Source organism: Salvelinus fontinalis, chromosome 1 (genome assembly GCF_029448725.1).
Source record: "Salvelinus fontinalis isolate EN_2023a chromosome 1, ASM2944872v1, whole genome shotgun sequence".
In the NCBI taxonomy this organism is placed as follows: Eukaryota; Metazoa; Chordata; class Actinopteri; order Salmoniformes; family Salmonidae; genus Salvelinus; species Salvelinus fontinalis.
The window spans coordinates 66,152,823-66,180,698 of NC_074665.1; the positions used below are offsets into that span (position 1 = coordinate 66,152,823).

The following is a 27,876-nucleotide window of genomic DNA, read 5'->3' on the forward strand; positions in this document are numbered from 1 at the left end:
CAACTTAAAAGTTTTGTATGAAGAAATTTCGATTTGAAATCTTTGGACATCAGAACAATCTTGAGGGAATCCTGTTTGTGTCATAAAATTAAATTTATATGATTGCTAAGATATACAAAACCTTGGAGAGACCGATCCAAATGACATTCCCTTAGAAAAAGCATAAACTATTGGAACCAAGACTTTAAAAAACTGATATTGGCACAAGATGGAGGGGATGTTGGAACGTAACTAACTAAATTACAGTTAACGAAAATGCGTGCCTTAATCCAGTATAAATTAATGTATAGAATGTATTACACAAGAGACAAAATTCACAAATTCTAGAGCATAATAGCAGAGTTATGTCTTTAGTGTAAAACTAACAATGACTCAATAGTCCATGGCTTCTGGGAACGCTATAAAGTCCCAAAATTATGGGCAGAGTTAGAAAGTTGGCTGTTGGAAGTATTACAATGTAAATTTACTTTTAATCTGTCTGTCTGCATATTTAAAGATATGGCATATGAAGGTGTAGTGAGACACACAATGGGTTGGAAGATACTTTACTCGTCAACACAGACTTAAAAACTGGAAATCAACCAGCCCTCCATCGTTAACACAATGGAAAGGTAAAATGCTTATTATCTAAATGTTGAAAGTGTGTGGGTGAAGGAGAGAAACAAAATGGTCCAGTTTGAGGCCATGTGGCAGAGAGTGATGTGGGTGCTGGAGCTGGGGTGTGAGCAGCTGCGTCTGGGGTGGGGATGTTGTGACTGAACAAGTGGCTGTGTGGGGGTGTGTCATGTTATGATTCAGCAATCTTAGCCTCCTCCCTCAAAACCTTAAATTAACATTATTTTATAGTTGATCTACCAAAACCAGTCTATTAAAGTGTGTGTACAAAAATATATTGTTTTTTTGTAAGATTATTTATTCATTATTTTACAATACAATGGGAAAAAAATACACATATAATAATAATAATCTTGAAAAAAGATATATATATTTTTTGTACACATACTTAGTAGACTGGTTTTGGCATGCCAAATTGAGAATAATGTTCATTGAAGGTTTTGAGGGAGGAGGGAAAGATTGCTGAGTCATAACATGACGCGCGCCACACGGTCACGTGTGTTCAGTCAACGTTAAGTCTGTGAACTAGGACATTTTGCACACTCAAACAGTGGATGCTTGGCTAGCGGATTGAATTGGCCGTTTCTCACTAACGTTATAAGGAAGTGATTCATTCACGGGGAAATATATTTAAGTGTAAATTCTATTCTGAATTAAATAGGTATTGCATGGGGTAACAACCTTGGCATTTCTATTCCGCGCGTGGGACATTGTATTAGCTTTCGAGATAGCAAGAGATATGTGAAGGCCTCCCCCTTTTTGTCTAGCTACCTAATAAGTATCAGCGTTACAATTTAAATAACTACATCAGTGTTCATTTTGCTCGAGTTTTGTTTTGTTGAAAGTAACTAGCTAGCTACATCGCTGAACTTAGCTTAATAACGTTAGCTAACGAGCAAAATTAATAGCTAACGGTAGCTAAACAAAATAGTACGCGCTAGTCTCGCTGTTTGTGCCGAACGCTTGTGCTATGGGCTTGCTGTCACAAGGGTCACCGCTCAACTGGGAAGAAACCAAAAAGTATGCAGACCATGTCAGGAAGCATGGCATCGTTCAGTTTCTCAACATCTATAACAAGGTGAAAGAACGACAGAAGGATGTATTGTTATGGGGTGATGAGGTAAGGCTGCCATGGCTGAACTTTTACATAAACGTATTTTTTGCATTACATGTGATCTCAGTAATGTCAGTCAGTGAGTGTGCGCTATCACCAGTGAAGTTGCAACTATGTTGACAACGTGCCAACTTGATTGTGATGATGAAACTTGTAACCGATTTACAGCAACAATGTAACTAGTGTTGATATCAGTCACATCTGGGCATCAGTACAGTAGTTCATACAAATGATAATCATAAACATGTTTCCAGTAATCACACAAATGGACAGGGGTGGAAAGAGTACTGTAAAATCCTACTCAAGCAGTAGTACTGTTAATTTATTTAAATTGTAATCAAGTAAAAGTACTGGTGTAAAAAAAAAAAATACTCAACTAAAAGTCAAACGTAGCACATTTTTAAAAAGTACTCGGAGTAAAAGTTATCAAGTTCTAAAATAATTTGCTATTTTGATGGTTATTTTTATTCTCCTTTTACAATAACTTTTACAAAAACTTTTCAATATATTACTGTATATGTAATATTGTTTACATGTAATGTTGGACAGGCTAAATGTTCCATAAAACACCAGAAAATAACCAACAAGATAAGATTCAGCACAGCTGATTTTAATCTTTTATCTTCAACTTAACATATACAAATGTTCAAAAGGCATATTTTTTGTGGAACTGCCTATTGAACACTTAACTCACTTCAGTTGTCTTTGAATTTGCTGTTCAGTTTCAGTGGGAGCTGATTTTCTAAGTTAATTGAATCTATCCTAGCTCGCTTTGCAGTGAAGCGTAGTCCAGCACAGCTAAAAAGACGCTCACAGACGCTCACAAAAGACGCTCACAACTTATTTATGTACGGAAACAAATGAAGTAAATCCATTTAGTCCGATGGACTAGCAAGATATCCATCCACCTCCCCTGTACCTTCTGACCGTTTGGTTGTCAGTGATAAAGAAATCTTCTTCATCAGATGAATGCTGCCTTAGATGAGCAGTCTCGTCCTGTGTGATTGTGTCAAGATGATTCTTCAGGTACGCCAAACCTGTACATTGGAAACAACACAACATTCACATATTCAGTGTTTCAGCAAACTCTGTTTTATGTGGCTGGCAACACAATCATAGTATTGGCATTGCAATAGCTCTAACACAGACTTCCGCACTTGTTATTCTCAGATACTGAGATTGATTTGAGTTGTTCAAATACATTCAGACCTAACAAATTCTCTAATGAGGTGAGTCCATGTCTGGCTGTACCCAAACATAGTTATATGAAAAGGTTATTGTCCAGCAACTTAAATAATGGAAAATAGAAAACATAACAAAAAAAACTATTTAAGAAGAGACTCAGACTAAAAGATATAATCATATGGACAATGAGGTTAAAACCTTTTGGAGTAAAGAAATCATACCGGCTGTGATGACATCAGCTTTGTCAGTCCAAGACGTCTTGAACTTTGGCAGAAGGATTGCAGCAGCAATAAGCTGTGGCTCCTCTCATCATTTCTCCAAAGTGCTTTTGGAGACCGTTCTGAATGGCTCTGATAAGTGGTAGGCACATTTGGCAAGATGCTTCCAGTCTTTGAAGTTTTGTTTTTAGTAAGAAGATCACTGGCAGCAGCCACCACATCTGCGTGTTGATCTCCGACTGTAGAATGTTCAAAGCTGAGACCAAAGGCTTCATCACTTTGCAGTACTCATTCAAGAAGGACATTTCTGCCAGGCTCAGCCTGAAGGATTAAGGTAAATGTAGTACCTCTTAGAATTCTAAAATTTCATGGACAATACATATTAGTGTAATAGGAAAACATAACTTGGATTCAAATAATTGCTACTCACATTTTCACTTTTAATTCTTCACACTAATTTCTTATGGCATCCTCCCCCTTCACTTGTATGATACGTGTGATCCTCTCCACAGCCAGGTAAGTTGAGTACCAATGTGTTTGATTTGGACGGATGAACTGCAGTTTGCACTCATTCTCTACAACTTCAGCAGCTAAGGTTGAACGCCCCATTTTATTCCACATGGCTTGGCATTTGGCAAAGACGTCCTGGACAACCTTTTGTAGCTATCACTATTTGTTTCTGCCAACGCAGAATCTGTTGCAATGAGGTTCAGCAGGTGACATGCACACAATTGATGCTGAGGGAGTTTATATTCTAGGCCACTGTCATTTTTCAGGATGGAATATGGGTCTTGGAATGCAACCTGCTGTGCTGGCTCTTCAGCATCTGAGTCTCGATCTGCGGACTCTACTGCCTGGCTCTGCTCACCAAGAACATTGAATGCTTTGATGAAGTTGGATCCACTGTCGGTTGTGGTTCTTACCACTTTCCCCCTGATTCTGTATGCACAATGGATGTCATCGAGGGCACCTGCAAGCACATCAAATGTTTGGGAACCTCTCAATCTCTTGCAAGTGAGTGCAGCAGAACGTCTCACCAGAGTTTCTTCATCTGTCCAGTGACATGTGACCACGATGTAATTCCTTTGATGAGCTGTCCAACAATCGGTGATGGTGGCAACATAATTTACCCTGCCAAGGTGTGCCATAACTGTGTTCTTCATGTGATTGGCAGCTTCATGTATTCTTGAACGAACAGTAGGTCTGGAGATCAAATCAAATGTATTTATATAGCCCTTCTTACATCAGCTGATATCTCAAAGTGCTGTACAGAAACCCAGCCTAAAACCCCAAACAGCAAGCAATGCAGGTGTAGAAGCAAGGTGGCTAGGAAAAACTCCCTAGAAAGGCCGAAACTTAGAGAGGAACCAGGCTATGAGGGGTGGCCAGTCCTCTTCTGGCTGTGCCGGGTGGAGATTATAACAGAACATGGCCAAGATGTTCAAATGTTCATAAATGACCAGCATGGTCAAATAATAATAATCACGGTAGTTGTCGAGGGTGCAACAAGTCAGCACCTCAGGAGTAAATGTCAGTTGGCTTTTCATAGCCGATCATTTAAGAGTATCTCTACCACTCCTGCCGTCTAGAGAGTTGAAAACAGCAGGTCTGGGACAGGTAGCACGTCCAGTGAACAGGTCAGGGTTTCATAGCTGCAGGCAGAACAGTTGAAACTGGAGCAGCAGCACGGCCAGATGGACTGGGGCCAGCAATGAGTCATCATACCAGGTAGTCCTGAGGCATGGTCCTAGGGCTCAGGTCCTCCGAGAGAGAATTAGAGAGAGCATACTTAAATTCACACAGGACACCGGATAAGACAGGAGAAGTACTCCAGATATAACAGACTGACCCTAGCCCCCCGACACAAACTACTGGAGACTGAGACAGGATGGGTCAGGAGACACTGTGGCCCCATCCGATGATACCCCCGGACAAGGCCAAACAGGCAGGATAGAACACCACCCACTTTGCCAAAGCACAGCCCCCAAACCACCAGAGGGATACCTTCAACCACCAACTTACCATCCTGAGTCAATGCCGAGTATAGCCCACAAAGATCTCTGCCACGGCACAACCCAAGGGGGAGCACCAACCCAGACAGGAAAATCACGTCAGCGACTCAACCCATTCAAGTGATGCACCCCTCCTAGGGACGGCATGGAAAAGCACCAGTAAGCCAGTGACTCAGCCCCTGTAATAGGGTTAAAGGCAGAGAATCCCACTGGAGAGAGGGGAACCGGCCAGGCAGAGACAGCAAGGGCGGTTCGTTGCGCCAGAGCCTTTCCGTTCACCTTCACACTCCTGGGCCAGACTACACTCAATCATATGACCCACTGAAGAGATGAATCTTCAATAAAGACTTAAAGGTTGAGACCAAGTCTGCGTCTCTCATGGGTAGGCAGACCATTCCATCTAATGGAGCTCTATAGGAGAAAGCCCTGCCTCCAGCTGTCTGCTTAGAAATTCTAGGGACAATTAGGAGGCCTGCGTCTTGTGACCGTAGCGTACGTGTAGGTATGTACGGCAGGACCAAATCGGAAAGATGGGTAGGAGCAAGCCCATGTAATGCTTTGTAGGTTAGCAGTAAAACCTTGAAATCAGCCCTTGCCTTAACAGGAAGCCAGTGTAGGGAGGCTAGCACTGGAGTAATATGATCAAATTTTTTGGTTCTAGTCAGGATTCTAGCAGCCGTATTTAGCACTAACTGAAGTTTATTTAGTGCTTTATCCAGGTAGCCGGAAAGTAGAGCATTGCAGTAGTCTAACCTAGAAGTAACAAAAGCATGGATTAATTTTTCTGCATTTTTGGACAGAAGGTTTCAGATTTTTGCAATGTTACGTAGATGGAAAAAAGCTGTTCTTGAAACAGTCTTGAAATGTTCGTCAAAAGAGAGATCAGGGTCCAGAGTAACGCCGAGGTCCTTCAGTTTTATTTTAAATGACTGTACAACCATCAAGTTTAATTGTCAGATTCAACATAAGATCTTTGTTTCTTGGGACCTAGAACAAGCATCTCTGTTTTGTACGAGTTTAAAAGTAGAACGTTTGCAGCCATCCACTTCCTTATGTCGGAAACACAGGCTTCTAGCGAGGGCAATTTTGGGGCTTCACCATGTTTCATTGAAATGTACAGCTGTGTGTCATCCGCATAGCAGTGAAATTAACATTATGTTTTCGAATGACATCCCCAAGAGGTAAAATATATAGTGAAAACAATAGTGGTCCTAAAACGGAACCTTGAAGAACACCGAAATGTACAGTTGATTTGTCAGAGGACAAACCATTCACAGAGACAAACTGATATCTTACCGACAGATAAGCTCTAAACCAGGACAGAACTGATCCATGTTGACCATTTTGGGTTTCCAATGTCTCCAAATGAATGTGGTGATCGATGGTATCAAAAGCAGCACTAAGGTCTAGGAGCACAAGGACAGATGCAGAGCCTCGGTCTGAGGCCATTAAAAGGTAATTTACCACCATCACAATTGCAGTCTCAGTGCTTTGATGGTCTAAAACCAGACTGAAGCATTTCGTATACATTGTTTGTCTTCAGGATGGCTGTGTGTAGCTGCGCAACAGCTTTTTCAAAAATATGTTGAAAGGAATGGAAGATTCGATATAGGCCGATAGCTTTTTAAAAATATTTTCTGTTTCAAGGTTTGGCTTTTTCAATAGAGGCTTTATTACTGCCACTTTTAGTGAGTTTGGTACACATCCGGTGGATAGAGAGCCGTTTATTATGTTCAACATAGGAGGGCCAAGCAGAGGAAGCAGCTCTTTCAGTAGTTTATTTGGAATAGGGTCAGTATGCAGCTTGAAGGTTTAGAGGCCATGATTATTTTCATCATTGTGTCAAAAGATATAGTACTAAAACACTTGAGTGTCGCCCTTGATCCTAGGTCCTGGCAGACTCAGGACAACTGAGCTTTGGAGGAATACGCAGATTTAAAGAGGAGTCCGTAATTTGCTTTCTAACGATCATGAACTTTTCCTCAAAGAAGTTCTTGAATTTATTACTGCTGAAGTGAAAGCCATCCTCTCTTGGGGAATGCTGCTTTTTAGTTAGCTTTGCGACAGTATCAAAAATAAATTTTGGATTGTTCTTATTTTCCTCAATTAAGTTGGAAAAATGGGATGATCGAGCAACAGTGAGGGCTCTTCGATACTGCACATTACTGTCTTTCCAAGCTAGTCGTAGGACTTCCAGTTTGGTGTGGTGCCATTTCTAATCCAATTTTCTGGAAGCTTGCTTCAGAGCTCGGGTATTTTCTGTATACCAGGGATCTTGTTTCTTATGACACATTCTTTTGTTTTTTGGGGTGCAACTGCATCTAGGGTATTGCGCGGGGTTAAGTTGAGTTCCTCAGTTAGGTGGTTAACTGACTTTTGTCCTCTGACGTCCTTGGGTAGGCAGAGGGAGTCTGGAAGGGCATCAAGGAATCTTTGGGTTGTCTCAGAATTTATAGCACGTCTTTGATGCTCCTTGGTTGGGGTCTGAGCAGATTATTTGTTGCGATTGCAAACGTAATAAAATGGTGGTACTATAGTCCAGGATTATGAGGAAAAACATTAAGATCCACAACATTCATTCCATGGGACAAAACTAGGTCCAGAGTATGACTGTTACAGTGAGTAGGTCCAGAGACATGTTGGACAAAACCCACTGAGTCGATGATGGCTCCGAAAGTCTTTTGGAGTGGGTCTCTGGACGTTTCCATGTGAATATTAAAATCACCAAAAATGTGAATATTACTTGCTATGACTACAAGGTCCGATAGGAACTCAGTGAGGAAACTGTAAACAGTAGCTATAAAATGTGATTGAGTAGGCTGCATAGATTTCATGACTAGAAGCTCAAAATAAGATTTTTTGTAAATTGAAATTTGCTATTGTAAATGTTCGCAACACCTCCGCCTTTGCGGGATGCACGGGGGATATGGTCACTAGTGTAACCAGGAGCTGAGGCCTCATTTACACAGTAAATTCATCAGGCTTAAGCCATGTTTGTCAGGCTAATCACATCAAGATTATGATTAGTTCATTGACTATAACTGCCTTTGAAGTGAGGGATTTAACATTAAGTAGCTCTATTTTGAGATGTGAGGTATCATGATCTCTTTCAAGATGACTTTGCATTGTGGATGCAGTGTGGTTACCAAGTCTTTTAAAGCTGGTTGTTCGACCACAGAGAATGGCTGTTGGCCCTCACAGATCAAATTAATGACAAGCTTGTCAACGGTTGCCTGTGAGACGCACCATGCGGATGACTGCCACTATAATGGCTAGCCACTATAATGTCAATGCGGTAGTAGCCCGCACTACAGCTTATAGTTCCTTCAGCTTTGTAAAGATGTTGGTCAGGGTTAGCTTCTAAATAGCTAGCAACAGGATGAGCTAGCTAATGTTAGCATTATGCTACAGATTGATTGCAAATGGCAAATGGCTAATAGTGGCCTGCTGGAGGTCATTTTGCAGGGCGCTGGCAGTGCACCTCCTTGCACAAAGGCGGAGGTAGCGGTCCTGCTGCTGGGTTGTTGCCCTCCTACGGCCTCCTCCACGTCTCCTGATGTACTGGCCTGTCTCCTGGTAGCGCCTCCATGCTCTGGACACTACGCTGACAGACACAGCAAACCTTTTTGCCACAGCTCGCATTGATGTGCCATCCTGGATGAACTGCACTACCTGAGCCACTTGTGTGGGTTGTAGACTCCGTCTCATGCTACCACTAGAGTGAGAGCTCCGCCAGCATTCAAAAGTGACCAAAACATCAGCCAGGAAGCATAGGAATTGAGAAGTGGTATGTGGTCACCACCTGCAGAATCACTCCTTTTTTGGGGGTGTCTTGCTAATTGCCTATAATTTCCACCTTTTGTCTATTCCATTTGCACAACAGCATGTGAAATTTATTGTCAATCAGTGTTGCTTCCTAAGTGGACAGTTTGATTTCACAGAAGTGTGATTGACTTGGAGTTACATTGTGTTGTTTAAGTGTTCCCTTTATTTTTTTGAGCAGTGTAGTAAAATAAAGGAAAAACCCTTGAATGAGAAGTTGTCTCAACATTTGACTGGTACTGGTATATTTTACAGATGACCATGCTTTGTAATGTTTCTAAAACAATAAATATATTAGTAAGAAGTAATGTGGTATATTGCTCATTTTCATTACATTTTTTGTGACCGGAGCTTTGGGTCTGTGACCGGAGTGTTTTTAATCCCAGTCCCATCACAAGAGGCTTTTTGCCTTTTGGTAGGCCGACATTGTATATAAGAATTTGTTCTTAACTGACTTGCCTAGTTAAATAAAAAATCTAGTTTTAACCAAAATATCAGAGACAAAATGTTCAGCTGCCCCTTTAAGTGCAGGTTACCGTGGGAATGGGGCCCCTTAAGTCCGTCATGTGTCTGTGAGATTTGGGATCTGAGTGAGTAGGACGTCTCTTCGTTATCTGTTGAAGTAACAGACTCAAAGTAACGTTGAAACACAACCTAGCTTCTGAACAAAATATTGTAAATTGCCAAGAAAAGCTTTCGAGTACATGAGGCCAATTTTTATGCCTGTGTGCAACGCATCCAAAAATGAATCTATCAGCACTTTACTCAGTGCGCACAGGTCCCCTGCCAGGCAGTGTTACTTCACCAGTTGGGGAAAATGATTCACATTTCTTTGTTTGATTAGCAGCTATGAAACAAAACAGAAGAAATACTTAGAAGAATGCTGCAGTAGCTGTTTTCAAACGCTAACTCGCACCTGCTCATATTTTACTTTTGACTATTTATTATTCACAAATGTAATACTTGCACTGTAGAGCCCTGCAAATTGACAAGGCTGGTTAAATATATATTCTTACCAGCCAATACTGAAATCGACCCGCATTTGGCGCCGGAGGAGATGGCTGCCGTTTTACGGTCTCATAAACAATTGTGCTATTATGTGAGGTTTTTTCGCGATATTTGTAAATTATTTTGTACATAATGTTTCTGCAGCTGTATCTTATGGCAAAAAAGAGCTTCTAGATATCAGGACAGCGATCCCTCACCTCGGATTAGACAGATTTTTTCAACAACAGCAGCAAGCAGTACTCACAATATTCTCCAAACACCCCACAGGGCAGACATCCCAATTATTCGCAAAAGGAAGCGACGCAGATGAAGAAGAGCCGGATGCCTCGTCCGGACCCGCAGAAGGCAACTAGGAAAGCTGCCTTTACCGTCAATATTACTCGCCAACGTGCAATCATTGGACAATAAACTAGACGAGGTACGATCACGAATATCCTACCAACGGGACATCAAAACTGTAATATCCTATGTTTTTCACAGAATCGTGGCTGAATGAAGACATGGATATTCAGCTAGCGGGATACATGTTGCACCGGCAGGATAGAACAGCACACTCCGGTAAGACGAGGGGGGCGGTCTGTGCATATTTGTAAACAACAGCTGGTGCATGAAATTTAAGGAAGTCTCTAGATTTTGCTTGCCTGAAGTAGAGTATATTATGATAAATTGCAGGCCGCACTACTTGCCTAGAGAGTTCTCAGCTCTACCTTTCGTGGCTGTTTATTTACCACCACAGACAGATGCCGGGAACTAAGACTGCACTCAGTCAGCTGTATAAGGAAATAAGGAAACAGGAAACCACTCACCGAGGCGGCGCTCCTAGTGGCCGGAGACTTTAATGCAGGGAAACTTAAATCAGTTCTACCAAATTTCCATCAACATGTTAAATGTGCAACCAGAGGGGAAAAAAATCTAGATCACCTGTACTCCACACAGAGACGCGTACAAAGCTCTCCCTCGCCCTCCATTTGGTAAATCCGACCACAATTCTATCCTCCTGATTCCTGCTTACAAGCAAAAATTAAAGAAGGAAGCACCAGTGCCTCGGTCTATAAAAAAATGGTCAGATGAAGCAGATGCTAAACTACAGGACTGTTTTGCTATCACAGACTGGAACATGTTCCGGGATTCTTCCGATGACATTGAGGAATACACCACATCAGTCACTGGCTTTATCAATAAGTACATTGAGGACGTCGTCCCCACAGTGACTGTACGTACATATCCCAACCAGAAGCCATCGATTACAGGCAACATTCGCACTGAGCTAAAGGGTAGAGCTGCCGCTTTCAAGGTGTGGGACTCTAACCCGGAAGCTTACAAGAAATCCCGCTATGCTCTGCGACGAACCATCAAACAGGCAAAGCGGCAATACAGGGCTAAGATTGAATCATACTACACTGGCTCCGATGCTCGTCGGATGTGGCAGGGCTTGCAAACTATTACAGACTACAAAGGGAAGCACAGCCGTGAGCTGCCCAGTGACATGAGCCTACTAGACGAGCTAAATCAATTCTATGCTCGCTTCAAGGCAAGCAACACTGAGGCATGCATGAGAGCATCAGCTGTTCCGGATGACTGCGTGATCACGCTCTCCGTAGCCGACGTGAGTAAGACCTTTTAAACAGGTCAACATTCACAAGGCTGCGGGGCCAGATGGATTACCAGGACGTGTGCTCCGGGCATGTGCTGACCAACTGGCAGGTGTCTTCACTGACATTTTCAACATGTCCATTATTGAGTCTGTAATACCAAAATGCTTCAAGCAGACCACCATAGTCCCTGTGCCCAAGAGCACAAAGGCAACCTGCCTAAATGACTACAGACCCGTGGCACTCACGTCCGTAGCCATGAAGTGCTTTGAAAGCCTGGTGATGGCTCACATCAACACTATTATCACAGAAACCCTAGACCCACTCCAATTTGCATACCGCCCAAACAGATGATGCAATCTCTATTATACTCCACACTGCCCTTTCCCAGCTGGACAAAAAGAACACCTATGTGAGAATGCTATTCATTGACTACAGCGCAGCGTTCAACACCATAGTACCCTCAAAGCTCATCACTAAGCTAAGGAACCTGGGACTAAACACCTCCCTCTGCAACTGGATCCTGGACTTCCTGACGGGCCGTCCCCAGGTGGTGAGGGTAGGTAGCAACATATCTGCCACGTTGATCCTCAACACTAGAGCTCGCCAGGGGTGCGTGCTGAGTCCCCTCCTGTACCCCCTGTTCACCCACGACTGCATGGCCAGGCACGACTCCAACACCGTCATTAAGTTTGCTGACGACACAACAGTGGTAGGGCCTGATCACCAACAATGACGAGACAGCCTATAGGGAGGAGGCCAGAGACCTGGCCGGGTGGTGCCAGAATAACAACCTATCCCTCAACGTAACCAAGACTAAGGAGATGATTGTGGAATACAGGAAAAGGAGGGGGAAAAAATTGGCATGGGTCCTGAGATCCTCAAAAGGTTCTACAGCTGCAAAATTGAGAGCATCCTGACTGGTTGCATCACTGCCTGGTACGGCAGTTGCTCAGCCTCCGACTGCAGGGCACTATAGAGGGTAGTGCGTACGGCCCAGTACATCACTAGGGCAACGCTGCCTGCCATCCAGGACCTCTACACCAGGTGGTGTCAGAGGAAGGCCCTGAAAATTGTCGAAGACCCCAGCCACCCCAGTCATAGACTGTACTCTCTACTACCACATGGCAAGCGGTACCAGAGTGCCAAGTCTAGGACAAAAAGGCTTCTCAACAGTTTTTACCCCCAAGCCATAAGACTCCTGAACAGGTAACCAAATGGTTACCCAGACTATTTGCATTGTGCCCCTCCCAACCCCTCTTTTACGCTGCTGCTACTCTCTGTTTATCTTATATGCATAGTCACTAACTATACATTCATGTACATACTACCTCAATTGGCCCGACCAACCAGTGCTCCCGCACATTGGCTAACCGGGCTATCTGCATTGTCCCACCACCCGCCTACCCCTCTTTTTACGCTATTGCTACTCTCTGTTCATCATATATGCATAGTCACTTTAACCATACCCACATGTACATACTACCTCAATAAGCCTGACTAACCGGAGTCTGTATATTGCCTTGCTACTCTTATTTTCAAATGTCTTTTTACTGTTTTATTTCTTTACTTACCTACACACACACACACACACACACACACACTTTTTTTCTCCGTACTTTTGGTTAGAGCCTGTAAGTAAGCATTTCACTGTAAGGTCTACACCTTTTGTATTTGGCGCACGTGACAAACTTTGATTTGTGTTAATTTTATGCCCTTGGCTTTTATTGATGTTGAAAGCCTCTGTGGGCTTGAGGTTCAGTAATATAAAAGACATAAACTGATATTAAGCACAACAAAGTCAAGGTAATGGAGTGGTCATCACAAGGCCCTGACATCCATCCTATGGAACATTTGTGGGCAGAATTGAAAAAGCGTGTGAGCAAGGAGGCCTACAAACCTGACTCCGTTACACCAGCTCTGTCAGGAGGAATGGGGAAGAATTCATCCAACTTATTGCGGGAAACTTGTGGAAAGCTACCCGAAATGTTTGACCCAAGTTAAACAATTTAAAGGCAATGCTACCAAATTCTAATTGAGTGTATGTAAACTTCTGACCCAATGGGAATGTGATGAAAGAAATAAAAGCTGAAATAAATAATTCTCTCTACTATTATTCTGACATTACACATTCTTAAAATAGTGGTGATCCGAACTGACCTAAGACATTGAATTTTTTTCTTTGATTAAATGTCAGGAATTGTGAAACTGAGTTAATGTATTTGATTAAGGTGTATGTAAACTTCCGAGTTCAACTGTATGTATATACTGTACCTTACACCATCTATTGCACGATGCCTATGCCACTCATCCTTATATGTATATGTACATATCCTTTTTCCTCCCTTTAGATTTGTGTGTATTAGGTAGTTGTTGATGAATTGTTAACTTGTTAGATATTACTGCATTGTCGGAACTAGAAGCACAATCATTTCACTACACTCGCATTATCATCTGCTAACCATGTGCATGTGACCAATAAAATTTGATTTAATTTATATACAAAGGTATGTGGACACCTCTTCAAATTAGTGGATTCGGCTATTACAGCCTCACCCGTTGCTCTGACAACTGTATAAAATCGAGCACACCGCCATGCAATCTCCATAGACAAACATTGGCAGTAGAATGGCCTTACTGAAAAGCTCAGTGACTTTCAATGTGGCACGGTCATAGGATGCTACCTTTCCAACAAGTCAGTTCATCAAATTTCTGCCCTGCTGGAGCTGCCCTGGTCAACTGTAAGTGCTGTTATTGTGAATTAGAAATGTCTACGAGCAATAACAGCTCAGCCGCGAAGTGTTATGCCACACAAGCTCACAGAACAGGACCGCTGAAGCATGTAGTGCGTAAAAATCATCTGTCCTCGGTTACAACACTTACTACCGAGTTCCAAACTGCCTCTGGAAGCAACGGCAGCACAATAACTGTTCGTTGGGAGCTTCATGAAATGGGTTTCCATGGCTGATCAGCCGCACACAAACCTAAGATCACCATGCGCAATGCCAAGCGTCGGCTGGAATGGTGTAAAGCCCGCCGCCATTGGACTCTGGAGCAGTGGAAACGCGTTCTCTGGAGTGATAAATCACACTTCACCATCTGGCAGTCCTACGGACAAATCTGGGTTTGGCGGATGCCAGGAGAACCCTACCGGATGCCAGGAGAACCAATGCATAGTGCCAACTGTAATGTTTGGAGTAGGAATAATGGTTGGGAGCTGTTTTTAATGGTTCGGGCTAGGCCCTTAGCACTGACGATTCTGTGCTTCCATCTTTGCGGAAACAGTTTGGAAGGCCCTTTCCTGTTTCAGTAGGACAATGCCCCCGTGCGCAAAGCGACGTTCGTACAGAAATGATTTGTCGAGATAGGTGTGAAAGAACTTGACTGGCCGGCACAGATCCCTGAGCTCAACCCCATCGAACACCTTTGGGATGAATTGGAATGCCGACTGCGAGCCAGGCCTAAGCGCCCAACATCAGTGCCCTACTCACTAATGCTCTTGTGGCTGAATGCAAGCAAGTCCCCTCAGCAATGTTCCAACAATGGAAAGCCTTCCCAGAAGAGTGGAGGCAGTTATAGGAGCAAGGGGGGACCAACTCCATATTAATGCCCATTATTTTGTTCAACGAACAGGTGTCCATATATTTTTGGTCATGTGTATCTCCCGCTCCCATCTCCTTCAGTTAACACTGACGAGAGTAGGCTTCACACATTTTGAGAACGGAGGTAAAACCACAGCCACACACACAGACAGGACAGGACACGTGACGAAAGAGAGACTAAAGATCAACCTCTCCAACTCACAGCTCAATTCATTTAGCCAAATCTCTGTAGTCTACTTGCAGCCTACACTGATTAGATAGTTATGAAATCTTTTCTATCTATCTGATATGGTGGGTGTCCTCTTCTATTTTTTGAGGTGGAAAGATTCTAGGATTTATTCACTTCACAACTGGTCATTCCCACCTTCCCACTTCGTTATGAATGCAGCGTCAGGCTACATTATGTTAACACTAATCAACATGAGCTTTGATTCTACTTTCAATCAGTTTTTAGCCAATGGGTTCTGTCAGTGATGTCAACATGTGCTGTAGGCCTAATGGATTTCACCATGATATGCATTGCATTTGCACACAGTTTTTCAGGCTTCAAATATAAACTGGTTATGTAAAATGTTTTTTTTTTTTTTCCTTTTTAGGTGGAATACATGTTGATTGAAATGGATGAGAAAAATGAAAAGGTTCGTCTTGTTCTCAATGGTGGGGAGGTTTTGGAAACCCTTCAAGACAAAGGTGAAAAGACAAACCCCAAGTAAGTCGGCTTTAAATCTGTTTAGAAAATGACTGGCTGCCATGTATATACCTTATGTTCAAGTAGAATCTTTCTTATTTACACTCATATCGCTTTTTTTAATGTAAATGCCATGTTATTAAAGGTACAGACAGTTTTTGCGTTCTAACTTATTTTTGAGAAACTTGCCCCAACCAGCGATTCACTTCCTCATCTTCGTTGTGCAGTATGGGGGCTCAAACCTTTAGTAATTTATTAGATGTTCTTATCCAGAGCGACTTACAGTAGTGATTGCATATACAGTTGAAGTCTGAAGTTTACATACACTTAGGTTTGAGTCATTAACTCGTTTTTCAACCACTCCACTAATTTCTTGTTAACAAGCTACAGTTTTGGCAAGTCGGTTAGGACATCTACTTTGTGCATGACAAGTAATTTTTCCAACAATTGTTTACAGACAAATTATTTCACTTATAATTCACTATCACAATTCCAGTGGGTCAGAAGTTTACATACACTAAGTTGACTGTGCCTTTAAACTGTTTGGAAAATTCCAGAAAATGATGTCATGGCTTTAGAAGCTTCTGATAGGCTAATTGACATAATTTGAGTCAATTGGAGGTGTACCTGTGGATGTATTTTAAGGCCTACCTTCAAACTCAGTGCCTCTTTTCTTGACATCATAGGAAAATCAAAATAAATCAGCCAAGACCTCAGAAAAACAATTGTAGTCTGGTTCATCCTTGGGAGCAATTTCCAAATGCCTGAAGGTACCACATTCATCTGTACAAACAATAGTACGCAAGTATAAACACCATGGGACCACGCAGCCATCATACCGCTCAGGAAGGAAACGCTTTCCATCTCCTAGAGATGTTCTTACTGTGGTGCAAAAAGTGAAAATCAATCCCAGATCTACAGCAAAGGACCCTGTGAAGATGCTGGAGGAAACAAGTACACAAGTATCTATATCCACAGTAAAACGAGTCCTATATCAACATAACCTGAAAGTCCGCTCAGCAAGGAAGAAACCACTGCTCCAAAACCGCCATAAAAAAGCCAGACTACGGTTTGTAACTGCACATGGGGACAAAGATCGTACTTTTTGGAGAAATGTCCTCTGGTCTGATGAAACAAAAATAGAACTGTTTGGCCACAATGACCATTGTTATGTTTGGAGGATAAAGGGGGAAGCTTGCAAGCTGAAGAACACCATCCCAACCGTGAAGCACGGAGGTGGCAGCATCATATTGTGAGGGTGCTTTGCTGCAGGAGGGACTGGTGGACATCACAAAATAGATGGCATCATGAGAAAGGAAAATTATGTGGATATATTGAAGCAACATCTCAAGACATCAGTCAGGAAGTTAAAGCTTGGTCGCAAATGGGTCTTCCAAATGGACAATGATCCCAAGCATACTTCCAAAGTTGTGGCAAAATGGCATAAGGACAACAAAGTCAAGGTATTGGAGTGGCCATCACAAGGCCCTGACCTCAATCCCATAGAAATCTTGTGGGCAGAACCGAAAAAGAGTGTGCGTGCAAGGAGGCCTACAAACCAGACAGTTACACCAGTTCTGTCAGGAGGAATGGGACAAAATAAATAAATAATAGCTGAAATAAATCATTCTCTCTACTATTATTCTGGCATTTCACATTCTTAAAATAAAGTGGTAAGGCTAACAGACCTAAGACATGGCAATTTTACTTGGATTAAATGTCAGGAATCGTGAAACTGATTTTAAATGTATTTGGCTAAGGTGTATGTAAACTTCCGACTTCAACTGTATTTTCATATATATTTTGTTTCCCCGTACTGTCATTCTGAACTTTATCAGCAACGCTATATTACATTTTGTTGCGACTCAAATGGAACAGCTGGATAGGGGGAAACTGCTCGAGTCGCACAAAATTGAAATATAACGTTGCGGATATAGTTTGGAATGACATAATTTCATGTGTACAACATCTAAAGACCTGCATCACTTTACTGAGGGCATTTTGGTTTCTAAAAGGACGTATTTGGGTGTTTTTGGAGTGTTTGTTCATATTTTTTCAGAGCTTTGTACATCGCGATGAGGAAGTGAATCACTGGTTAGGATAGGTTTCTCAAACAAGTGAAATCACAAAATGTGTCTTGACCCTTCTATAACATGTCATTTACATAAAAATAGACATTTGGTTGTAAAACCTTTTTTTACATTGCAGGTACTGAAGACATTTGTCACTGCATAAGACAGTGTTCCGTTAGCCTCTTTAGCAACTTTAAAAAATAAATAAAGGAGCTTCCCTTATGGCTCGCTCATGCAAAGGCTACTTTACAAGTATGCAACTTCAGCATGAGTTTTATTTTTTTAACTATGCTCTTACAAATACACTATTGAGTCACCCTGCCCGCTACACCGTGGGCTGTTAAATTCCTTCTGCAGGTTAAAAAGCCTTTATCTCTATTTTATGTACTTGTGTTTGTACAAGCCCCACAGTAATGGTCTTCTTGCTAATAGCCCATGACGTCCTAAATCTGTGAAGCCTACTTAACCCAGGGGAAATACCAGTGTCAGTGCGGAATTGTAGCTAGAGCTGTAGCATTCCTCATTACTGCCTCTGTCGCACATACTGAAGAGCACGTGCCCTGAAACACAAACACAGCATTTTCCCCCCTGCTGAGATAGTGTCTCACATTAGATAAAAAAAAACATGTTTACTTTAATGTGAACGATCAGCATAACACAATGGACTCTATCTGATCAAGGACCTTGTTTTGTTAGACAACGTTATTCATTGGCCTCTAAAAACGTAAGTTGGCTTTTACATGTTTTATTTTATAATGCTTTGTTTTTCTTTGGAGCCATCCTACCCTTTGGAGGCCAGAGTATGGCAGCTACATGATCGAAGGGACTCCGGGGCAGCCATACGGTGGGACGATGTCAGAGTTCAACACAGTGGAGGACAACATGGGAAAGAGGAGGCGAGAGGCCTCATCTGTGCTGAATAAGAATGAAACCCTTGCCACCATCACATCATTCCCAAGGTAGTTTAGTACCTATTCTGTCACTCACTCAACCATTTGAAACTTTGTTTATTTCATTTATAGTACCTTAACATTATTGTTATTCTTGTAACAATGGTTTTAGGTTAGGTTGTCCAGGCTTCACACAGCCAGAGTACAACCCAACACCTGTTGAAAAAGGAGTGTCCAAATCACTGTTTTTCCCAGATGAAGCCATAAACGGACACCCAAGATTCAGGTAGGCTTGAATGTATATATGTATGTATGGCGGAAGTTTACATACACTTAGGTTGGAGTCATAAACTTGTTTTTCAACCACTCCACAAATGTCTTGTAAACAAACTATAATTTTGGCATGTCGGTTAGGACATCAAATTTGTGCATGACACAAGTAATTTTTCCAACAATTGTTTACAAACAGATTATTTCACTTATAATTCACTTTATCACAATTCCAGCGGGACAGAAGTTTACATACACTAAGTTGACTGTGCCTTTCAACAGCTTGGAAAATTCCAGAAAATTATGTCATGGTTTTACAAGCTTCTGATAGGCTAATTGACATCATTTTAGTGAATTGGAGGTGTACCTGTGGATGTATTTCAAGGCCGACCTTCAAACTCAGTGCCTCTTTTCTTGACATCATGGGAAAATCAAAATAAATCATCCAAGACTTCAGAAAAACAATTGTAGACCTCCACAAGTCTGGTTCATCTTTGGGAGAAATTTCCAAACGCCTGAAGGTACCACTTTCATCTGTACAAACAATAGTACGCAAGTATAAACACCATGGGACCACGCAGCCGTCATACCACTCAGGAAGGAGACGTGTTCTGTCTCCTAGAGAGGAATGTACTTTGGTGCGAAAAGTGAAAATCAATCCCAGAACAACAGCAAAGGACCTTGTGAACATGCTGGAGGAAATAGGTACAAAAGTATCTATATCCACATTAAAACGAGTCCTATATCGACATAACCTGAAAGGCCGCTCAGCAAGGAAGAAGCCACTGCTTCAAAACCGCCATAAGAAAGCCAGACTATGGTATGCAACTGCACATGGGGACAAAGATTGGACTTTTTGGAGTAATGTTCTATGGTCTGATGAAACAAAAATAGAACTGTGTGGCCATAATGACCATCATTATTTTTGGAGGAAAAAGGGGGAGGCTTGCAAGTCAAAGAACACCATCCCAACCATGAAGCACGGGGGTGGCAGCATCATGTTGTGAGGGTGCTTTGCTGCAGGAGGGACTGGTCCACTTCACAAAATAGATGGCATCATGAGGATGGAAAATGATGTGGATATATTGAAGCAACATCTCAAGACCTCAGTCAGGAAGTTAAAGCTTGGTCGCAAATGGGTCTTCCAAATGGACAATGACCCCATCCATACTTTCAAAGTTGTGGCAAAATGGCATAAGGACAACAAAGTCAAGGTAATGGAGTGGTCATCACAAGGCCCTGACCCCCATCCTATGGAACATTTGTGGGCAGAATTGAAAAACCGTGTGAGAGCAAGGAGGCCTACAAACCTGACTCCGTTACACCAGCTCTGTCAGGAGGAATGGGGAAGAATTCATCCAACTTATTGTGGGAAGCTTGTGGAAGCCTACCCGAAATGTTTGACCCAAGTTAAACAATTTTTGAAGGCAATGCTACAAAATACTAATTTAGTGTATGTAAATGTCTGACCCACTGGGAATGTGATGAAAGAAATAAAAGCTGAAATAAATCATTCTCTCTACTATTATTTTGACATTTCACATTCTTAAAATAAAGTGGTGATCCTAACTGACCTAAAACAGGGAATTTATACTTGGATTAAATGTCAGGAATTGTGAAAAACTGAGTTTAAATGTATATGTTTGCGCTTTGGGGATCCTTAGCAGAATGTGACTGGCAGATCAGGTGTTGTATGTGGTAGATGCGGGCTGCAGTAGGCATCTCAGATAAGTGGGAGGGAGGCCTAAGAGGATTTTATAAATAGGCATCAACCAGTGGGTCTTGAGACGTGTATACAGAGATGACCAGTTTACAGAGGAGTATAGATTGCAGTGATGTGTCCTATAAGGAGCATTGGTGGAAAATCTGATTCCCCAATTGCAAAGAACATCTAGCTGCTCGAGAGCACCCTAGATGACGAGCTATAAATTACATCTCTGTAGTCTAGCATGGGTAGGATGGTCATCTGAATCAACGTTGGTTTGGCAGCTGGGTTGAAAGAGGAACGATTACGATAGAGGAAACCAAGTCTAGATTTAACCTTAGCCTACAGCTTTGATGTGTGCTGAGAGAAGGACAGTGTACCATCTAGCCATACTCCCAAGTACTTGTATGAGGTGACTACCTCAAGCTCTAAACCCTCAGAGGTAGTAAGCACACTGGTGGGGAGAAGAGCATTCTTCTTACCAAACCACATGACCCTATGTTTTGCAGGTGTTCAGAACAAGGTTAAGGGCAGAGAAAGCATGTTGGACACTAAGAAAGCTTTGTTGTAGAGCGTTTAACACATAATCTGGGGAGGGGCCAGCTGAGTATAAGGCATTGCCCTACCTTTGTTCCACATATACACTACATGACCAAAAGTATGTGGACACCTGCTCCCCCTTTGCTGCCACAGCAACCTCCACTCTTCTGGGAAGGCTTTCCAGTAGATGTTGGAACATTGCTGCGGGGACTTGCTTCTATTCAGCCACAAGAGCATTACTGAGGTCTGGCTGAGATGTTGTTGCTCCTAGATGTTTCCACTTCACAATAACAGCACTTACACTTGACATGGGCAGCTCTAGCAAGGCAGAAATCTGACGAACTGACTTGTTGGAAAGGTGGCATCCTGTGACGGTGCCATGTTAAGTCACTGAGCTATTCAGGAAGGCTATTCTACTGTCAATGTTTGTCTATGGAGATTGCATGGCTTTGTGCTCGATGTTATACATGTGGCTGAAATAGCCAAATCCACTCATTTGAAGGGGTGTCCACATACTTTTGTGTATATATTGTATATTTGCCGTATGTTGTCACACTGCTATGATATGTCAAGTTTGAGCTCTTCTTTTGAATTCCCTTGAATACAGAATGTTGTGAATGTTTTTTCAGCACCCTGACCAGAAACATTCGTCACAGAAGAGGAGAGAAGGTAGTGATCAACGTACCCAGTAAGTGTAAATAAAAACAGGTCTTCACCATTTGCAGGTCTTCACCAAAATGCACACATACATTTTGTCATTTTCTTTTTTCACTGGTCAAATTTAGGATATATTTGCCTAAATACAAATTTGAAACGGCTTGCTTATCGGTATCTATTTTCCACTGTGCTTCTTTCTCCTTGTTAGTCTTTAAAGACAAGTGCACTCCATCTCCATTTGTGGAGAAGTTTCCGGAGGATGATGGGGAGGCCGCCAGAGCAGCGCTCCCTGATCACATCTACATGGATGCCATGGGCTTCGGAATGGGCAACTGCTGTCTTCAGGTATATGCTACACATTATACTAATAGTAACATTGTATACTGTCGTTATTTGTTTGTCTTTGGATGCATGTTCCTTTTTTCAGTCGCACATCATAAATTACATGTTCATATACTAGACTAGAGAATATTTTTTAAAGGTTGTGGGCATGTTTATATAAGCCTGTTGATTAGTCCTTAAATTAACTTGAACCTTTTTATGATGTTTTTCCAGGTGACATTCCAAGCTTGCAGCATTGAAGAGGCGAGGTACCTTTATGACCAACTAGCAACATTCTGCCCCATAGTGGTAAGATATATGCTTAGAAAATGTACAGAAAAAAATTGCATTAAGTAGTAATTTTTTTAATCTAACGTGTCGTAGCTGTCTTTGTTTGAATCATTACAGTATTCAATAACGCTTTGGTTGTTTCGATTGCTTTTTGTGTGGTGGAAACTGGAAAGCTAACTGTTGATTGTTTACAGATGGCCCTCAGTGCTGCTTCGCCGTTTTACAGAGGCTATGTGTCAGACATTGATTGTCGCTGGGGAGTTATTTCTGCCTCGGTGGATGACAGGACCGGGGAAGAGAGAGGGCTGAAGGTGAGCAGATCAATCAGGAAAAACTGGCCCCTAATTAAAGAAACATGACCTTGCCAAATAAGGCCCACTCGCTTGTCGCTAGTTGCTTCAGGGGGTTGAGTGTCCGGCTCAGACCGTGTCAGGCTCAGATAGGCATTATGAGTTTCTCTGTTGATTTCCTGGTGTTCAATTGTAACGTTTGTCAGAGCAGGTTTTCAGTTATTTGTTTGTTGAATTGTCAGATTTTCCAACTTTTCATATTCATGGTCTTTTAATGTCTGTGAAAATGTGTTGTCTTTGCAGCCTTTGAAAAGCAACAAATTTCGAATCTTGAAATCAAGATATGATTCAATCGACAGCTACCTCTCCAGTTGTGGCGATAAGTACAATGACATAGATCTGACAATAGACGAGGAAATCAACAAACAGTTGCTGGATGCAGGTAAACACTGTAACAAAGACATCTGTAATAGAACATGGTGAATGACAAGTGACAGGGGAAAAATATTATTTTAAAATGAATAGTAAAATAATCATACAAAAAGTGATGTATTGTTTAAGCATTGAAACTGCACGACAATGTTTTTTTTAAAGAAATTTATTTGATTTGTATTAATGTTTTAATCATAAAATGTTCTATAGAGAAGTGATCAGAATCTGTGTTTTGTAGGGATCGACAAACTGCTGGCCCAACACATAGCCCATCTTTTCATCCGGGATCCGCTGTCACTCTTTGAGGAGAAAATTCACCTGGATGATGAAAACGAGTCGGATCACTTTGAGGTTAAAATGATACCCACTGACTTACTGTGGCTGCATTACTGTTGAAAACCAGCTCAATGCTTGTGACAGATTTTAAAAGGAGGAATTTTTGTTTATATAATCAAAATGCATTTTCCATGTCACGTCTCTCTTGTAGAATCTGCAGTCAACCAACTGGCAGACAATGAGGTTCAAACCTCCTCCTCCAAACTCGGACATCGGATGGCGAGTTGAGTTCCGCCCCATGGAGGTAGCATAAGCCTTTCAACTCTGACACAAAAGATTTAATATAATTAGGATATTTACCTGAAATATGCTCAGTGGCAATTTATATATGTCTGCTAAATAGTGTTACATGAACAAACAATATTTGCAACAGGATTTACATGTACTGTGTCTTAACTTATTTTTGTACAATGTTAGTGTAGAAATATTTAGTGCACGTTTTCTTTTATTTCAGGTGCAACTTACCGATTTTGAAAACTCTGCTTACGTTGTTTTCATCGTCCTGCTCACCAGGGTTATCTTGTCCTATAAACTGGACTTTCTCATCCCCTTGTCAAAGGTGAAAATGGGGTTGTTTTTCTTGTTACACTTTTCATTCGCTGAATTTTATGAAATTCAATTAAGTTAGACTGGTTGTTTTTGTGGAATTCCCAGTACATTCAATTTCGAGTCTCATAGCAAAGGGTCTGAATACCTACGTAAATAAGGTATTTTTGTTTTATTTTTAATACATTTGCAAAAAAAAATGTAACCTGTTTTCACTTTGTCATAATGGGGTTTTGTGTGTAAATTGATGAGGAAAACTATTTGATACATTTTAGAATAAGGCTGTAACCTAACATGTGGGAAAATGTAAGGGGTCTGAATACTTTCCGAATGCACTGTATATAGACCTTCTTACATCAGCTGATATATCAAAGTGCTGTACAGAAACCCAGCCTAAAACTCCAAACAGCAAGCAATGCAGGTGTAGAAGCACGGTGGCAAGGAAAAACTCCCTAGAAAGGCCTAAACCTAGGAAGAAACCTAGAGAGGAACCAGGCTATGAGGGGTGGCAAGTCCTCTTCTGACTGTGCCGGGTGGAGATTATAACAGAACATGGCCAAGATGTTCAAATGTTCATAAATGACCAGCATGGTCAAATAATAATCAGGAGTAAATGTCAGTTGGCTTTTCATAGCCGATCATTTAAGAGTATCTCTGCCACTCCTGCTGTCTCTAGAGTTGAAAACAGCAGGTCTGGGACAGGTAGCACGTCCGGTGAACAGGTCAGGGTTCCATAGCCGCAGGCAGAACAGTTGACACTGGAGCAGCAGCACGGCCAGGTGGACTGGGGACAGCAAGGAGTCATCATGCCAGTTAGTCCTGAGGCATTGTCCTAGGGCTCAGGTCCTCCGAGAGAGAAAGAAAGAAAGAGAATTAGAGAGAGCATACTTAAATTCACACAGGATAAGACAGGAGAAATACTCCAGATATAACAGACTGACTCCAGCCCCCCGACACACAAACTACTGCAGCATAAATACTGGATGCTGAGACAGGAGGGCTCAGGAGACACTGTGGCCCCATCTGATGATACCCCCAGACAGGGCCAAACAGGCAGGATATAGCCCCACCCACTTTTCCAAAAGCACAGCCCCCACACCACTAGAGGGATACCTTCAACCACCAACTTACCATCCTGAGACAAGAGCGAGTATAGCCCACAAAGATCTCCGCCACGGCACAACCCAGGGGGGGCGCCAACCCAGACAGAAAGACCACGTCAGCGACTCAACCCACTCAAGTGATGCACCCCTCCTAGGGACGGCATGGAAGAGCACCAGTAAGCCAGTGACTCAGCCCCTGTAATAGGGTTAGAGACAGAGAATCCCAGTGGAGAGAGGGGAACCGGCCAAGCAGAGACAGCGAGGGCGGTTCGTTGCTCCAGAGTCTTTCCGTTCACCTTCACACTCCTGGGCCAGACTACACTCAATCATATGACCCACTGAAGAGATGAATCTTCAATAAAGACTTAAAGTTTGAGACTGAGTCTGCGTCTCTCATGGGTAGGCAGACCATTCCATAAAAATGGAGCTCTATAGGAGAAAGCCCTGCCTCCAGCTGTTAGCTTAGAAATTCTAGGGACAATTAGGAGGCCTGTGTCTTATGACCGTAGCGTACGTGTAGGTATGTACGGCAGGACCAAATCGGAAAGATAGGTAGGAGCAAGCCCATGTAATGCTTTGTAGGTTAGCAGTAAATCCTTGAAATCAGCCCTTGCCTTTAACAGGAAGCCAGTGTAGGGAGGCTAGCACTGGAGTAATATGATCAAACTTTGTGGTTCTAGTCAGGATTCTAGCAGCCGTATTTAGCACTAACTGAAGTTTATTTAGTGCTTTATCCGGGTAGCTGGAAAGTAGAGCATTGCAGTAGTCTAACATAGAAGTAACAAAAGCATGGATTAATTTTTCTGCATTTTTGGACAAAGTTTCAGATTTTTGCAATGTTACGTAGATGGAAAAAAGCTGTTCTTGAAACAGTCTTGATATGTTCGTCAAAAGAGAGCTCAGGGTCCAGAGTAACGCCGAGGTTCTTCACATTTTATTTGAGACGACTGTACAACCATCAAGATTAATTGTCAGATTCAACAGAAGATCTCTTTGTTTCTTGGGACCTAGAACAAGCATCTCTGTTTTGTCCGAGTTTAAAAGTGTATAGTTTGCATCCATCCACTTCCTTATGTCTGAAACACAGGCTTCTAGCGAGGGCAATTTTGGGGCTTCACCATGTTTCATTGAGATGTACAGCTGTGTGTCATCCGCATAGCAGTGAAAATTAACATTATGTTTTCGAATGACATCCCCAAGAGGTAAAATATATAGTGAAAACAATAGTGGTCCTAAAACGGAACCTTGAAGAACACCGAAATGTACAGTTGATTTGTCAGAGGACAAACCATTCACAAAGACAAATTGATATCTTTCCCGACAGATAAGATCTAAACCAGGGCAGAACTGATCCGTGTAGACCAATTTGGGTTTCCAATCTCTCCAAAACAATGTTGTGATCGATGGTATCAAAAGCAGCACTAAGGTCTAGGAGGACAGATGCAGAGCCTCGGTCTGACGCCATTAAAAGGTCATTTACCACCTTCACAAGTGCAGTCTATGATGGAGTCTAAAACCAGACTGAAGCATTTCGTAAACATTGTTTGGCTTCAGGAAGGCAGTGAGTTGCTTACCAACAGCTTTTTCAAAAAATTTAGAGAGGAATGGAGGATTCGATATAGGCCGATTTTAGCTTTTTTGTATTTTCTGTTTCGAGGTTTGGCTTTTTCAAGAGAGGCTTTATTACTGCCACTTTTAGTGAGTTTGATACACATCCGGTGGATAGAGAGCCGTTTATTATGTTCAAACGTAGGGGGGCCAAGCACAGGAAGCAGCTCTTTCAGTAGTTTAGTTGGAATCGTGTCCAGTATGCAGCTTGAAGGTTTAGAGGCCATGATTATTTTCATCATTGTGTCAAGAGATATAGTACTAAAACACTTGAGTGTCGCCCTTGATCCTAGGTTCTGGCAGAGTCCTGAGTCTGCACAACAACTGAGCTTTGGAGGAATACGCAGATTTAAAGAGTAGTCTGTAATTTGCTTTCTAATGATCATGATCTTTTCCTCAAAGAAGTTCATGAATTCATTACTGCTGAAGTGAAAGCCATCCTCTCTTGGGGAATGCTGCTTTTTAGTTAGCTTTGCGACAGTATCAAAAATAAATTTTGGATTGTTCTTATTTTCCTCAATTAAGTTGGAAAATTAGGATGATCGTGCAGCAGTGAGGGCTCTTCGATACTTCCGACTATCTTCCCAAGCTAGTCGGAAGACTTCCAGTTTGGTGTGGCGCCATTTCCATTCCAATTTTCTGGAAGCTTGCTTCAGAGCTCGGGTATTTTCTGTATACTAGGGAAATAGTTTCTTATGACAAATGTTTTTAGGGATGCAACTGCATCTAGGGTATTGCGGAAGGTTAAATTGAGTTCCTCAGTTAGGTGGTTAACTGATTTTTGTCCTCTGGCATCCTTGGGTAGGCAGAGGGAGTCTGGAAGGGCACCAAGGAGTCTTTGGGTTGTCTGAGAATTTATAGCATTACTTTTGATGCTCCTTGGTTGGAGTCTGAGCAGATTATTTGTTGCGATTGCAATCATAATAAAATGGTGGTCCGATAGTCCAGGGTTATAAGGA

The 27,876-nt window shown here is 42.1% G+C and overlaps 1 protein-coding gene across 3 annotated transcripts in view; it reads left to right on the forward strand.

Moving 5' to 3' along the window:
• Window positions 1–1,107: 1,107 nt before the first annotated feature.
• The window catches only part of LOC129860055 (glutamate--cysteine ligase catalytic subunit-like), a 34,692-nt gene continuing 7,923 nt past the window's right edge, over window positions 1,108–27,876 (forward strand). The window contains exons 1-13 of one of the 3 annotated variants that reach the window (XM_055930405.1): window positions 1,721–1,735; window positions 3,324–3,466; window positions 15,765–15,877; window positions 18,705–18,887; window positions 18,991–19,104; window positions 21,963–22,021; window positions 22,199–22,335; window positions 22,546–22,620; window positions 22,797–22,913; window positions 23,196–23,334; window positions 23,563–23,675; window positions 23,812–23,904; window positions 24,115–24,219. In XM_055930405.1, coding sequence (XP_055786380.1) covers window positions 15,774–15,877; window positions 18,705–18,887; window positions 18,991–19,104; window positions 21,963–22,021; window positions 22,199–22,335; window positions 22,546–22,620; window positions 22,797–22,913; window positions 23,196–23,334; window positions 23,563–23,675; window positions 23,812–23,904; window positions 24,115–24,219 — 1,239 coding nt within the window. In that variant the 5' untranslated portion in view covers window positions 1,721–1,735; window positions 3,324–3,466; window positions 15,765–15,773. Of the gene's footprint in view, window positions 1,736–3,323; window positions 3,467–15,764; window positions 15,878–18,704; window positions 18,888–18,990; window positions 19,105–21,962; window positions 22,022–22,198; window positions 22,336–22,545; window positions 22,621–22,796; window positions 22,914–23,195; window positions 23,335–23,562; window positions 23,676–23,811; window positions 23,905–24,114; window positions 24,220–27,876 lie in introns of all 3 variants that reach the window. The other 2 variants (XM_055930400.1, XM_055930402.1) reach the window with 2 other exon arrangements.